Source organism: Blennius ocellaris (genome assembly GCF_963422515.1).
Source record: "Blennius ocellaris genome assembly, chromosome: 5".
Taxonomy (NCBI): domain Eukaryota; kingdom Metazoa; phylum Chordata; class Actinopteri; order Blenniiformes; family Blenniidae; genus Blennius; species Blennius ocellaris.
The window spans coordinates 28,586,088-28,597,940 of record NC_137654.1 but is presented as its reverse complement, the minus strand read 5'-3'; the positions used below and the strand labels follow the sequence as shown (position 1 = coordinate 28,597,940).

Below are 11,853 nucleotides of genomic sequence, written 5' to 3'. Positions count from 1 at the left end.
TTTGTACATGTTTTGTGTTCCTTTTAAATTTGTTTATGTCTTTTATTTAGCTGTTTTCTCCTCTTTATGTTACGTATGATATTTAATTGTGTCATTCTTCCCTCAGCAGGATTTCAAGGACAATCTTAGTCGATATTTTGCATCATATCCTGACTCTTTTATGTCTATTTCTTTTATTTCACTTCTCTATAAGTGTGGTTTTGTCCATTTAATATAGAGTGAGGTTGACTTGTGTTCCTTTCAATTACTGTATCTTTTTTAATTTAGTTTTCTCCGTATGACATTAACCTTGACAAGTATATGTGCGTCATTTTGCTCATCCAGTAAATGTTTTGGATTTTTGTACTCTCATATCTCTTGATTGTTTTCAAACTGCACATCTCTTCATGGCTGTTTGGGAGCCTGACTTTAACTGTTTATACAAAGGAAATAACCTGCTTTGCCACCATCGCACATAGCTTGTAATTAAATGTAGTGTATCTGAAAGGCATTTTGACTGTTTTACTGCATAAGATTCAACACATTAATAAAAGAAAGCGTGAAGTTGAATGGATCAGACTGACTGGCTATGGGGGGATGTTTTTGTTTTTGCTGCGTGCACACGGGGTCAACGTCACTCGGAACTTCCAGGATCACCAGAATAAAAAGTGGAAAAACAACTAAAGTGAGACCTTGACTCCGGTCGGATGTGTGCGGCGTGCGGCTGCTTGGTTTGGGGGGGGTGAAGGGGGGGGCGCTGTGTCCCGGCATGTGACGAAGAGGAGGAGGAGGAGGAGGAGGAGGAGAGGAGAGAGGGGGAGTCCGAGCGGAGCAAAGCAAAGCCAGCGACGGTCGGGGAGGGATTACCCGTTAGCTGGCGCTGATTTGCATGTGATGTGGCGGCCGTCAGAGGCGTCCTCTCCGACTCGGCTCCGCTGTCCTGCCCGGTTCGGCTCTCCTCGGCTCGGCTCGGCTCTGTCAGGCCCCGGGGATACAAGTTACTTGTTAGTTCCTAATCGCTCTGACGTTAGCCGAGCAGGCTAACTCCCGCTGGGGGAGGATAGGGGAGGGAGGGAGGGACGGAGGGAAGGGGGACTTCAAACTACTTGTCAGCGGCGGATCGATACCGGGACTGTTTGTTTCCCCCCCTTGTTTGTCGTAAACGTCTCGCGGAGCGGCGCCACTGGAGGAGGTAAGCTCGCGCGGCTCAGCCCGCTTGCGCACTTTGGAGGCTCGCACGCGAAATGTGGGTCATTAGCCGCGGTGCTAACGGCTAGCTGGCACTAGTTTACGTCAAGGTTAGTGTGGAGGGAGGGAGGGGGGAAGCTAACTGGCTAACTTAGCTCCCCGGGTCCACTCTCATTTCGACGGACCCCGGCCTCCGAACTTAAAACACCGTTTTCATTTGTTTTTTTCGGGGAAAGTTGGTGTGTTCCCCCCCCCGCGGCGACAGTGTCCAGTTGCAGTCCTGTCAGTGACTCGACACAGTTCACAGGAGTTGCTCGTGGAGGTTTCCGAGAACCAGTGTGACAGGTTGTCACAAGTCCCAGCACTCCTCGCCTTTTTAAGCTTTTATTCCTCCAAACAATGATGCGGGCCGTGGTTCGACTTTTAACCTCTTTTGAAAGGCGGGGAGAGACAACGTCCTCACGCGCTAGCGTTTGTACAAGAAAAAAAATAGATGTTTGTCAAGCTACATTCGTGATTAATCCACTAGAGGGCTCCTGGTTAAAAAAGAAAGAGAAGAAGAAGAAAAAAAATCATCCACCCCCACCCCCAAAGCCCTCTCCCCTAGTCCCTGCTGCAGCGATCAACACTGCTCAGTGTGTACACAGTGCATGCATGGCTGTTCCTGCAACCCCCCCACGTGCAGCCTCACCATGCAGCCCAAGAATACAGAAGTCCCAAAAGCCTCACTGCAAACTTTACACCTTTAACCATCATCAAGGCTGCATATTTACAGTGAGATTGCTTTTTTGTTGTTGCTCTAAGACACTCTGAGTGGTGTGAAACATAAGGCCAGAGGGCTAAAGCCTGACTCATCAATTGTAGTATTTGCAAAGAAAACATTGATTGTTTTTTTTTTTTATATATATATAAACATTGCCAATGGCGAGACGACGAAGTTGGATTGCGATGACGCGTGACTGTCAACTATAAAACTACAAAGTCCCAGGAGAAAGAAATACGGACTGGGGAGTCATGACACCCTGGAGGCCGCCATTGTTGTTATTGTCCACCTCCATCACGACTATGCAGAACCGTTGACTCCCGCCGTGGCGTGGCGTGCGTAGTAGCCGCGTTTTCCGCAACCCGAGCATTTCCAGAAACGTGCGCTCTGCCGTGGAGCATTATTGTTAACGTCCTCCTGGGGGCCCGTTATCAAAAAGTTGTGTTTTCAGTGGCTCTGAGCACGAATGTCGTGTGAACGAACCCCTTTCAGCACGTATACTCTGCGGCACAACAAAGAAAAACTTTAATGTTTGAATTTAAAGTTATTATGGCTGTTTTTTTTTTTTTAACCAGTTCAGCCCAGTCGAGATAAAATTGAGCCCCTGAACTAAAATGTGTTTGACATCCCCGATAAAGAGATTTCAAATCAACGTCGGTGATGTTTACCTTCGCTTTAATGTCATTTCGTACGCATGGCGTTGATGCTTTTGCTCCGATCTCCCGTTATTATCAAGCCAATTTGAGCCACGTCAATTAGACGTGTCCGTGCGTCATTTCCCCGACAAGCCTGACCGGATGACAACGTCTTCAACACGCCGTTCTTGTCTTCTCCAGTTCCCCATGCTCTCCCTGTGCCGACATGGCTTTTTTTCCTGCAGGCGTTCCGCCGTCGACGACGGTTCATCCCAACACAATTTCGCCCCACGGAAACGGTTTCCACGGATTCTGAGACAGGCCGCGGATCGTCTCTCAGCTTTTCCAAAGCATTACAGCGATGTGAAACCAAACACTTAGCGGACACGCGGAGATTCGCTAACAAAACAAAAGCAGGGTTTCCAAAATCTGCTCCGGATTGTAGAAAGTGTCGTCTTTTGCTTCTGTTTATCATGTACACATCTGAGTTTGTCAAACTCAAACAAAGGCCCCCCCCCCCCCCCCCCCCCCCCCCGGAGCTACTGGGGAAGAAGATATTACCAGTTTGCTTCAAAACAGAGGCATTGGGGGGGTCTTAAGGGTGCAGAGCCCCCTGCCTGTCCGTTCCACCCGCTTCGTGGGTAATCCAGGCGTGACGACATGTGTATATCATGTCGTAATCCTATTACTACCAAGGACATTCTCTGGCAGCTCAAACAACACCAGTTTGAACCAACTGACTGCAGAGCGCCTAAATAAACACACAAACCGCCGAGGGTCACCAAGTGTACGAGTGCGAAGCAGCGTGTATAGACTTGATGCTGAATAACCTCAGTGTGTGTGTGCTTTGTTTTTTTTCTTTTACTACAGTTTATGAATAACTGACTTTTACGTGTGGATGTTATGACGGGTGTGAGTTGTATTGTTCACCTGCTCACCTGCTGGGTCCAGTGAGGTGTGGTTGGACCAGGGGTGTCAAATGTAAGGACGTGCTCCGATCCGGCCAAACCACAGCAAGCGAATTGTAAAATAATTTCAAACAAAAACAGACATATTTGTAAATATAGAGTAAAAACAAACTAAACATAATGCAACAGCTATAGGAGAACCGTTTTGGACTTTTCGCTTTGGCTTTATGTTGAAATTGTCTGTGGTTTTCGTTGTGTGTTGAAGCGGCGGAGCGATGGTCGCGACGTGACGGAAGATGAGACGCTGAGTCGGCTTCAACAGGAACCATGGACGGGCGTCAGCAAGCGGCCGCGGAGCAGCCCGACCGGGTGAATGGCGTCTGCAAGCCCAAATCCCCGCGGGAGGACGGCGCCGACGTGAGGTGGACGCCCCCCCCACCGGGCGGCGAGTCCGGCGGCTCGGACAGCTGCGGCGGGACGAGCGTCTCGGAGTCGGCGGACCTGCACGAGTTAAAGTCCAGGGAGAGCGAGGACGAGGAGGAGAGGGAGGCGACGGCGGCGGCGGCGGCGCCCGCCTCCGCCGACCCGAAAGGGGACCAGAAGAAAAGACGGAAGGGGGACGACGAGCAGGAGGACAATCACAGCAAGCAGGTCAGCAGCGCGTCGTCCAGCTACACCGGTGAGTCCCCTCCCCCCCTCACACCGCGCGCGGAAATCTCGCGACACTGCGGCGCCGTGTCCAAAAATGTGCTTTTCAACATCGACGCATTTCAACCCGCAGACCTGTCCCACACCTCGTCGCCCTCGCTGTCGGAGCAGCTGCGTCTCGGCCGAGAAGACAACGCCGCCTCCGGGATCAGCGTGGAGTGCAAGGTCTGCGGCGACAAGGCCTCCGGCTTCCACTACGGCGTGCACGCGTGTGAAGGTTGCAAGGTAAGGCCATTTCGTCCCCGTCCCCCCCCACCGAGCCGAACGTCGGAAGACACTGTTCGCTGAGTCGGCGCGTTGGTTTTGTCCCCTCAGGGCTTCTTCCGGCGGACCGTACGGATGAAACTGGAATACGAGCGCTGCGAGCGCTCCTGCAAGATTCAGAAGAAGAATCGCAACAAGTGCCAATATTGTCGCTTCCAGAAGTGCCTGTCTTTGGGAATGTCCCACGATGGTGAGAGAGGGAATCCTTTTTTTTTTTTTTTTTTTTTAAACATCATTACTGTGGTACTTTAAGAAACGTTTTCAAGTGAACACAAAACTGTTGATGACGGTGCTCCGACGCAGTGAAAATGGCTGCGACTGCAAATGCCGTAAAGAGTTCTTCTGCACATGCTCAGTAGACGGACAACATTTGCCTCTGGAGTGTCATGACGCTCAGTCCATATTGTCCCTGGATTGGTTAGTTTTATTGTTTTTAGCGTATTGTTTTCTGCGTGTGTGTGTGTGTGTGTGTGTGTGTGTGTGTGTGTGTGTGTGTGTGTGTGTGTGTGTGTGTGTGTGTGTGTGTGTGTGTGTGTGTGTGTGTGTGTGTGTGTGTGTGTGTGTGTGTGTGTGTGTGTGTGTGTGTGTGTGTGTGTGGTTTCATTACAAAAACAAACAGCACCCACTAGTGGGCCAACCTGCTAACTACATCATTTGCAACGTTTCTGTCATTTCAGTGTAAACGGGCATCGTTTTCAAAATGTTTCAGTGTAAAAAGCGCAACTTTTTTGAGACACAAAAACAAAAAACGATGCGTGTTCACTTGAAACGGGGTCTGGTGCCGTGAAACTTTGAATCCAAGCAGCGGAAGACCGACGTCGTGTTTCGTGTTCGTGATAGAAGAATTTCATTGCAGCTGAACAACAAATGCGCTCCTTCACTCCAAATCCTTCCTAATCTCCTTTCAGATGTTTTACATAATGTGTAAGAAGGAGCGAGTGGATAGTTAGCTGCCGCGTTGTTGAAGGTCCACCGTTTGTTATTGGGAGGATCCATGAGAGCAGCGTGGGTGAATGTATGTGTATGTGTGTGTTTGTCCAGCGATCCGATACGGACGCATGCCTGAGGCGGAGAGGAAGAAGCTGGTGGCGGGCCTGCTCGCCGAGGAGCTGAACCTCAGCAAGCCGGGGGGCTCGGACCTCAAGACCCTGGCCAAACAAGTCAACACAGCCTACCTGAAGAACCTCATCATGACCAAGAAGAGGGCCCGCAGCATCCTGACCGGCAAAACCAGCAGCACCTCGGTATGTAACACCGGTCATATTCATTCATACTGCCCCCCCCCCCCCTTGTTTTTTATTGTTTGTACACAATGCATGTTGCTGCCGTGTGTCGTTCCGTCTGTGGTCAGAGTGATGCGACTGTGACCCTTTGACCTGTAAAGCTGGCGTGAGCAGATGGCAAAAAGTTTGAAATTACAAATCTTTTCCGCCCCTCTTTTGTTCTAAAGCCTCTTTACCGGCCTGCGATTGTGCTCCTGTGAAAGATGTGATCAGACTTGGTGTCAGGCTTCAGTTTGCAACAGGATTCGTCAGTTTGGCCGGGGGGGGAGGGGGAGTATGTTTGTCTTTTAATGAAAAATTTGAGTTGCAATTCGATTTTTGTTTGCATTTTATGACATCAGAGTTATTGTAAAAAAGTGCACCTGCCTTGCTGTGATTGTCCTCGGGAGTTAAAATGCGTATAAACGATCCCAAAATAAAAAGGAAACGAGGCTCCGTCATTCAACTAATTCAAGCTTCAACCCAGGTTTAAGCAACAGCAACTACGAGAACCCATGAGGAATGGTGGAACAGAACGCAAAAAATGCCCCAAAAATATTAGAATTTCCAAAATAAAAATCGTTTTTTAGCTTCAAATACAATTAAATCGATTTATTTATTTGTCTTTTTTTCCGCCCACTCCCAGTCGGTAGTGTTTCTGTGTGGAAGTTCCTCGTAGTCATGACTGTGGTCCATGTTCAGCTGTGATCGGCTCCGGTATGGTCACATGATTGATCTCCCCTAACAACATTTTCACGCCGTTTTTCGTCTCTCAACAGGCTTTTATTTTTTTTTAATCGTCGCGCTTCTTCCAATGTTTGGTTGGTTTTGTTCAAGTCAGCTGAGCCGCGTCGCTCGATACAGGGTTATTGCCAGTAGCAAGGAAAACGCTGGCATTTATGTGGTGAGAAATGGTACATATTATGTGTCCGTACATGTTTTTCACTATTAAAAGCAGCAGACCGGCCCGAGAGCCGCCACGTTGGCACCGAAGATCAGATGGCAACGTCTTCAATCACACCTTAAACCCAACGTGTCGTACCGGTTCTGGCAGATAATAACCGTCTCGTTCTGAAGGAATCGATCAGCCTCAACTCTCCGCGACTGGAAACATTTTTTTTTTTTTTTTTTAAAGGCTGAATAGAATCGAGAGAAGCAGCCTGCGGGTCTCTCTCCTGCCACGTCCTGAAAGATCTGCTCCGGTCATGATGGCAAACGAAATTCACCCTTTTAAATACAGAAAGATTATAAATACACCTCAGTGGTCGCGCTTGATAAGTTTCACTTCTTCCTACCCCTTTTTCATGTTCATTAAATGCATGAGGGGTGTGGTTCTATTTGACTATAGATCTATTTTCTCAGAATATATTTCCATAAGCTACGGAATTGGATGAATTTATTTATATTCTCATCAAAGGAGATCTATATGTGTGTGTATATAGAGACTATATGTACGTTGGTTTAGGGCAGGGGTGTCAAAGTCATTTCAGTTGAGGGGCCACATCCACCCTAACCTGACCTCTGGAGGCCCAACAAGTTAAACAACATATTAAACTGCAGATATGGACAAATGTTAAAGTCTTTCCTTCTTTTGATCCTTTTGTAACTGCAAGAATTTGCCAGTCTATTCTGAAATTTACATATTAAAGTTAATCAGATATTATTATATTTGCAAAAAAAACCAACCCTCAGTCACCTGTATCTGGATATCATATTTATATTCAGGATTAAAACAATTTGTCATCATCTGGAAATTGTTTTGAGTTTACGTGTCTAAAGTATCATTTCACATAAATTGGACACCTTTATTGTGAAAGGTGTTATGTTGTGTGACCTTCCACAGATTGCGTTAATTAATTCTAACCAAGGGCGGTTTTGAATGTCATTTTTACCAATCTAGTGTTTTTAGATCAGCCTCTGTCAGTTTTCATATTTATACTTAAAAAAAAAAATCACATGGCGGGCCGGATTAGATGCTCTGGCGGGCCAGTTCGCATGTTGGACACCCCTGGTTTAGGGTGAGGTCATTGTAAATGAACAACATAAAGAAATCTCTCTCTCTCTCTCTCTCTCTCTCTCTCTCTCTCTCTCTCTCTCTCTCTCTCGACCCGCTCGTCGTCGTCTCCTCAGCCGTTTGTGATCTACGACGTGGACTCGCTCTGGCAGGCGGAGAGCGGCCTGGTGTGGAGCCAGCTGCTTCCCGGCGCCCCGCTGACCAAGGAGATCGGGGTTCACGTGTTCTACCGCTGCCAGTGCACGACGGTGGAGACCGTACGGGAACTCACCGAGTTTGCCAAGAGCATTCCGGGGTTTGTGGACCTCTTCCTTAACGACCAGGTCAGCCGGCGCCGCCTCCGCTCCAAAACCACCGTTTTTCTTTAATAGCCGCCCAGAAAAGCGCTCAATGGCAACTGCATGTGTGTGTGTGTGTGTGTGTGTGTGTGCGTGCTCCACGCAGGTGACTCTGCTGAAGTATGGCGTCCACGAGGCTATTTTTGCCATGTTGCCGTCTCTCATGAACAAAGACGGACTGTTGGTGGCCAACGGCAAAGGCTTTGTGACCCGGGAGTTCCTGCGCAGCCTGAGGAAGCCCTTCAGCGAGATCATGGAGCCAAAGTTCGAGTTCGCCGTGAAGTTCAACGCTCTGGAGCTGGACGACAGCGACCTGGCCCTGTTTGTCGCCGCCATTATTCTGTGTGGAGGTGAGACCCGGCGGTTCCCCGTTTCACTGGCTTGAAGACTTTCTCTAAAGAAAACGACAGTTTTTCATACTGTTCAACTTTATTTATATGTCAGTTACGACAAAGCCTTTTATTGTCTTTTTTTTTTTTTTATTCAAATAAAGTTCAAATAAGTCTCACAATTCAACATGAGGGAAAAGGAAAAGCTCTCTTTAGATTTGCTGAGAGGATCATGCAGGAACCGCTCAGCTGCAGAACGCAAATTAAACCCTGCGCCGCCGTCTGCAGGCTCAAACACTGATCACAAACTGCGCATGATCGAATGATCCAATCACAGTCAACCTGTGTAAATTAAGCCAAACGTTTGTGGGAGGACGTTTTCAAAATGGTGTATCTGCAGAGACACAACAAGCCCACTGTATCACAACGGGGGGGGGGGGGGGGGTTTCCTCTCCGGACGACGTGAGGAACATTTAAGATCTCACTGTAAACTGTTTATCCAGCTGTGGCCTGTGAGAACACGTTAGCCTTCGCTCTGAATAGGATTCACACTGGGTTTTGCGCACAGGAACAGTAAGTAAGAAGTCGTATCGGCGATTCCAAAAAAAAAAAAAGAAACAAGTCTGGAGTAGTTGTGCTCTCAATGACCTCTGCTTCCCTTTGTAGGCCCAGAATGTACCACCATTTATATCAATATCACTTCCAGAGAGTGTGTCTGACTCTTCTTGTGGTCAAACTTGTGGTCTGTCACACCTTCAGTAACTTTGAGCCGCAGTCACAGCAACAATGTAAAGGATTTAATAGTTTTATCTTGATGATTCCATCCGTCAGTCCCGGTTTCATATATGGTGTTTGTTAATATTGTCGTAAAGAATAATTGATGCAGAGACTGAAAGATGACGGTATGGCTATTAATCGACAATCTGGGCTCCGGTCTTGTTTTTATATCTGTATTATTGTCAACATCCTGATGATAATACTGCTACTAAATTGTTCTTCCGTATATATATATATATATTTTGCAAGTAGATGGACAATAATGTTTGCCTCCAAAGGGTCATTTCATCCAATCCATATGATCGACGCGCTTCCCAGTCAATATTATCTCGTATTTCACATCTATGTAGACCTCCACTTCTCTGTCGTTCTAAACAAACGACTCCCGCTGAAGGAACAGGAAGTAATTCACACAATTCTTTGTTTTCGTGAGGGTTTTTTTTTCTCCAGGATTCTGATTGGCTAGCATGGCTTCATGTGTCTCCTTAAAGTCGCCACCTATAGGCTGGTCGTGCTCATTGCAGCTCTTAATAACGCGGAGGAGGAAATACCAGAAACGAAAATGCCGACGCAACGTGTTTTCCCCCTCGTGATGTGTATGTGTGTGTGTGTGTGTGTGTCTGCCTCCGCAGATCGTCCCGGGCTGATCAACGTGAAGCAGGTGGAGCAGAGCCAGGACAGCATCCTCCAGGCGCTGGACCTCCACCTCCAGGCCAACCACTCTGACTCCGTCTACCTCTTCCCCAAGCTGCTCCAGAAGATGGCCGACCTCCGTCAGCTGGTCACGGAGAACGCTCAGCTCGTCCAGAAGATCAAAAAGACTGAGTCGGAGACCTCGCTCCACCCTCTGCTACAGGAGATCTACAAAGACATGTATTAGCAGCACCGGACTGTTTTTTTTTTTTTGTTGTTTTTGTTTTTTTTAGCAATACTGTTACAGACTGAATTTATAACAAAAACACTGCATTCAGTTCAAGCACTGGTCCACGAGTGGGCATGGTTTCTAGAGTGCAGATGAGGCTACTTCACCTGGTAGGGCTAACACAATCGGTCTCCACAGTAGTGTGTGTGTGTGTGTGTGTGTGCGCGCGCGTGAGCGAGTGTGTGTGTGTGTGAGTGAATGCGATGAGCATCTGGAATCATTTGCTGCAAGTCTCGGTTTTCCCACAACGGTCACTTAACAAGAAGAATGATATGTTTTCGCACCACGGCTGCTCCTGTTTCACTCTCTCATAGCAAAGCTCACCCCATAGAGGTGTGTCCAGGGAGAGAGAGAGAGAGAGAGAGAGAGAGGGCGAGCGAGAGAGAGAGAGCTCCTCCTCCTCCACCTCCGCTCTGTATTCAGGAAAGTATCTCACGTTCAAAGAGAAAGGCGAAGTCGTTTTATACCCTGCGAGAGCAGTTGTAAACACTTTTCAGGCAACAAAGCTGAAGATGCACAAATCAGTGTTTGTTTACATCATCACCACCCCTCCCCCTCCCCCTCCTCCTCCTCCTCCTCCTCCACCTCCTCCCGCCTCCACCAGCTCCGTCATCATTTGGTTGAAAGAACAAAACTGGGCTGGCTCCAGCAGTGTCGAGCTCCCATGGTGCAACTGTCTGTGCAATAGCGTTTCTTTTTTTCTTTTTTTGTCAATAAACGTGAGCTCCCAGGTTCCTTTTTGCTTTCGTCTTAAAAGCCATCCGACCCCGAGCGCTAAAACTCTGTCGGGACGGCGCCGCACACGCGCTCCACCCGCGAAGGCCGACACTATAAACACACAAGGGACGGCGCGTTCTCTCGTTCTCTCGTCTTTCCTTTTCCGTCTCGACGTTACAAGACATGAACACGCCAAGGGTTTTAATTCTTTTTGTGATTGTTACTAATTATTTGTATTTGTTGATCATATTTGTACGGGCAAAACATGGATTTTTTGTCATCTCGTTTCATGTATTAAGTATGTGGTTTTTGTTTGCATTATGTTTTAGTTGTACCAAATATATCATCGATCAAAAAACAACTACGACAATAACAAAAAAATGTTTTTCTTAATGAGGAATTTCATGAATCAACGGAATTGTTGAATATGAAATATTTTCCGGCTGAAAGTCATCAAGCATTTGATATCCCACAACGTTTTGTATTCAAAATTCACAAAAGGCCTGCGACGCTACTCTGGTACGTTTGGTCTGATTCCTCAGCCTTACTTTACTGGAGCCTAAAATCTCTTGTTTACTACTTACCCCCCCTCCAATGTACTTTTTTTTTCTATTGCTTTTTTTTTTTTCAATGGACCTACACAGTCCACCTTCCCAAGTACTCTGTCTTGATTCCTATCTACCTCCAGTGTATCACCTGTGACATTATTCCAGTCTAATCTGCTTTCACACATTTATTTCTCTGCCTTAATTCCTGTGGCATTTTCTACTCTGGGCTTGAAGTATCAAGGTGTGATGGATAAACAGGAGAGGTTATGACCCCCCCACACAGGCATACACACAAATAATAATTATGTAAGCTACCTCTGCAAGTGTCAATGATTTCTTCCTGATCTAGTTTATTAATATCACACTGATAAACTTTATTAAAAATAAGCACGATGAGTTTCTTCGTTCCCCTACTTGTTTGAGGGAGTTTGGTTTAATTAAAAAAAAAAAAGGAGGAGGGGGGGCGAGAGAGAGAGAGACGCATGGCGTGACGTCAGCGCG

At 47.3% G+C, this 11,853-nt stretch overlaps 1 protein-coding gene across 1 annotated transcript; it reads left to right on the top strand.

Moving 5' to 3' along the window:
- The first annotated feature begins 1,063 nt into the window (after nucleotides 1-1,063).
- ppardb (peroxisome proliferator-activated receptor delta b) lies at nucleotides 1,064-10,124 on the top strand. Its single transcript, XM_080496566.1, has 8 exons — nucleotides 1,064-1,171; nucleotides 3,739-4,152; nucleotides 4,255-4,406; nucleotides 4,497-4,635; nucleotides 5,487-5,689; nucleotides 7,838-8,044; nucleotides 8,166-8,409; nucleotides 9,798-10,124. The coding sequence occupies exons 2-8, from the start codon at nucleotides 3,801-3,803 to the stop codon at nucleotides 10,043-10,045; spliced, it is 1,545 nt and encodes a 514-aa protein (XP_080352692.1). The 5' UTR covers nucleotides 1,064-1,171; nucleotides 3,739-3,800; the 3' UTR covers nucleotides 10,046-10,124.
- Nucleotides 10,125-11,853: the final 1,729 nt, after the last annotated feature.

Bases quoted from the DNA above. Each gene is read 5' to 3' on its own strand.
- ppardb (XM_080496566.1), top strand. From the start codon at position 3,801: ATGGACGGGCGTCAGCAAGCGGCCGCGGAGCAGCCCGACCGGGTGAAT. The intron at 4,636-5,486 runs GTGAGAGAGGGA...GTGTTTGTCCAG, and splicing joins TTTGGGAATGTCCCACGATG to CGATCCGATACGGACGCATG. The intron at 5,690-7,837 runs GTATGTAACACC...TCGTCTCCTCAG, and splicing joins GCAAAACCAGCAGCACCTCG to CCGTTTGTGATCTACGACGT.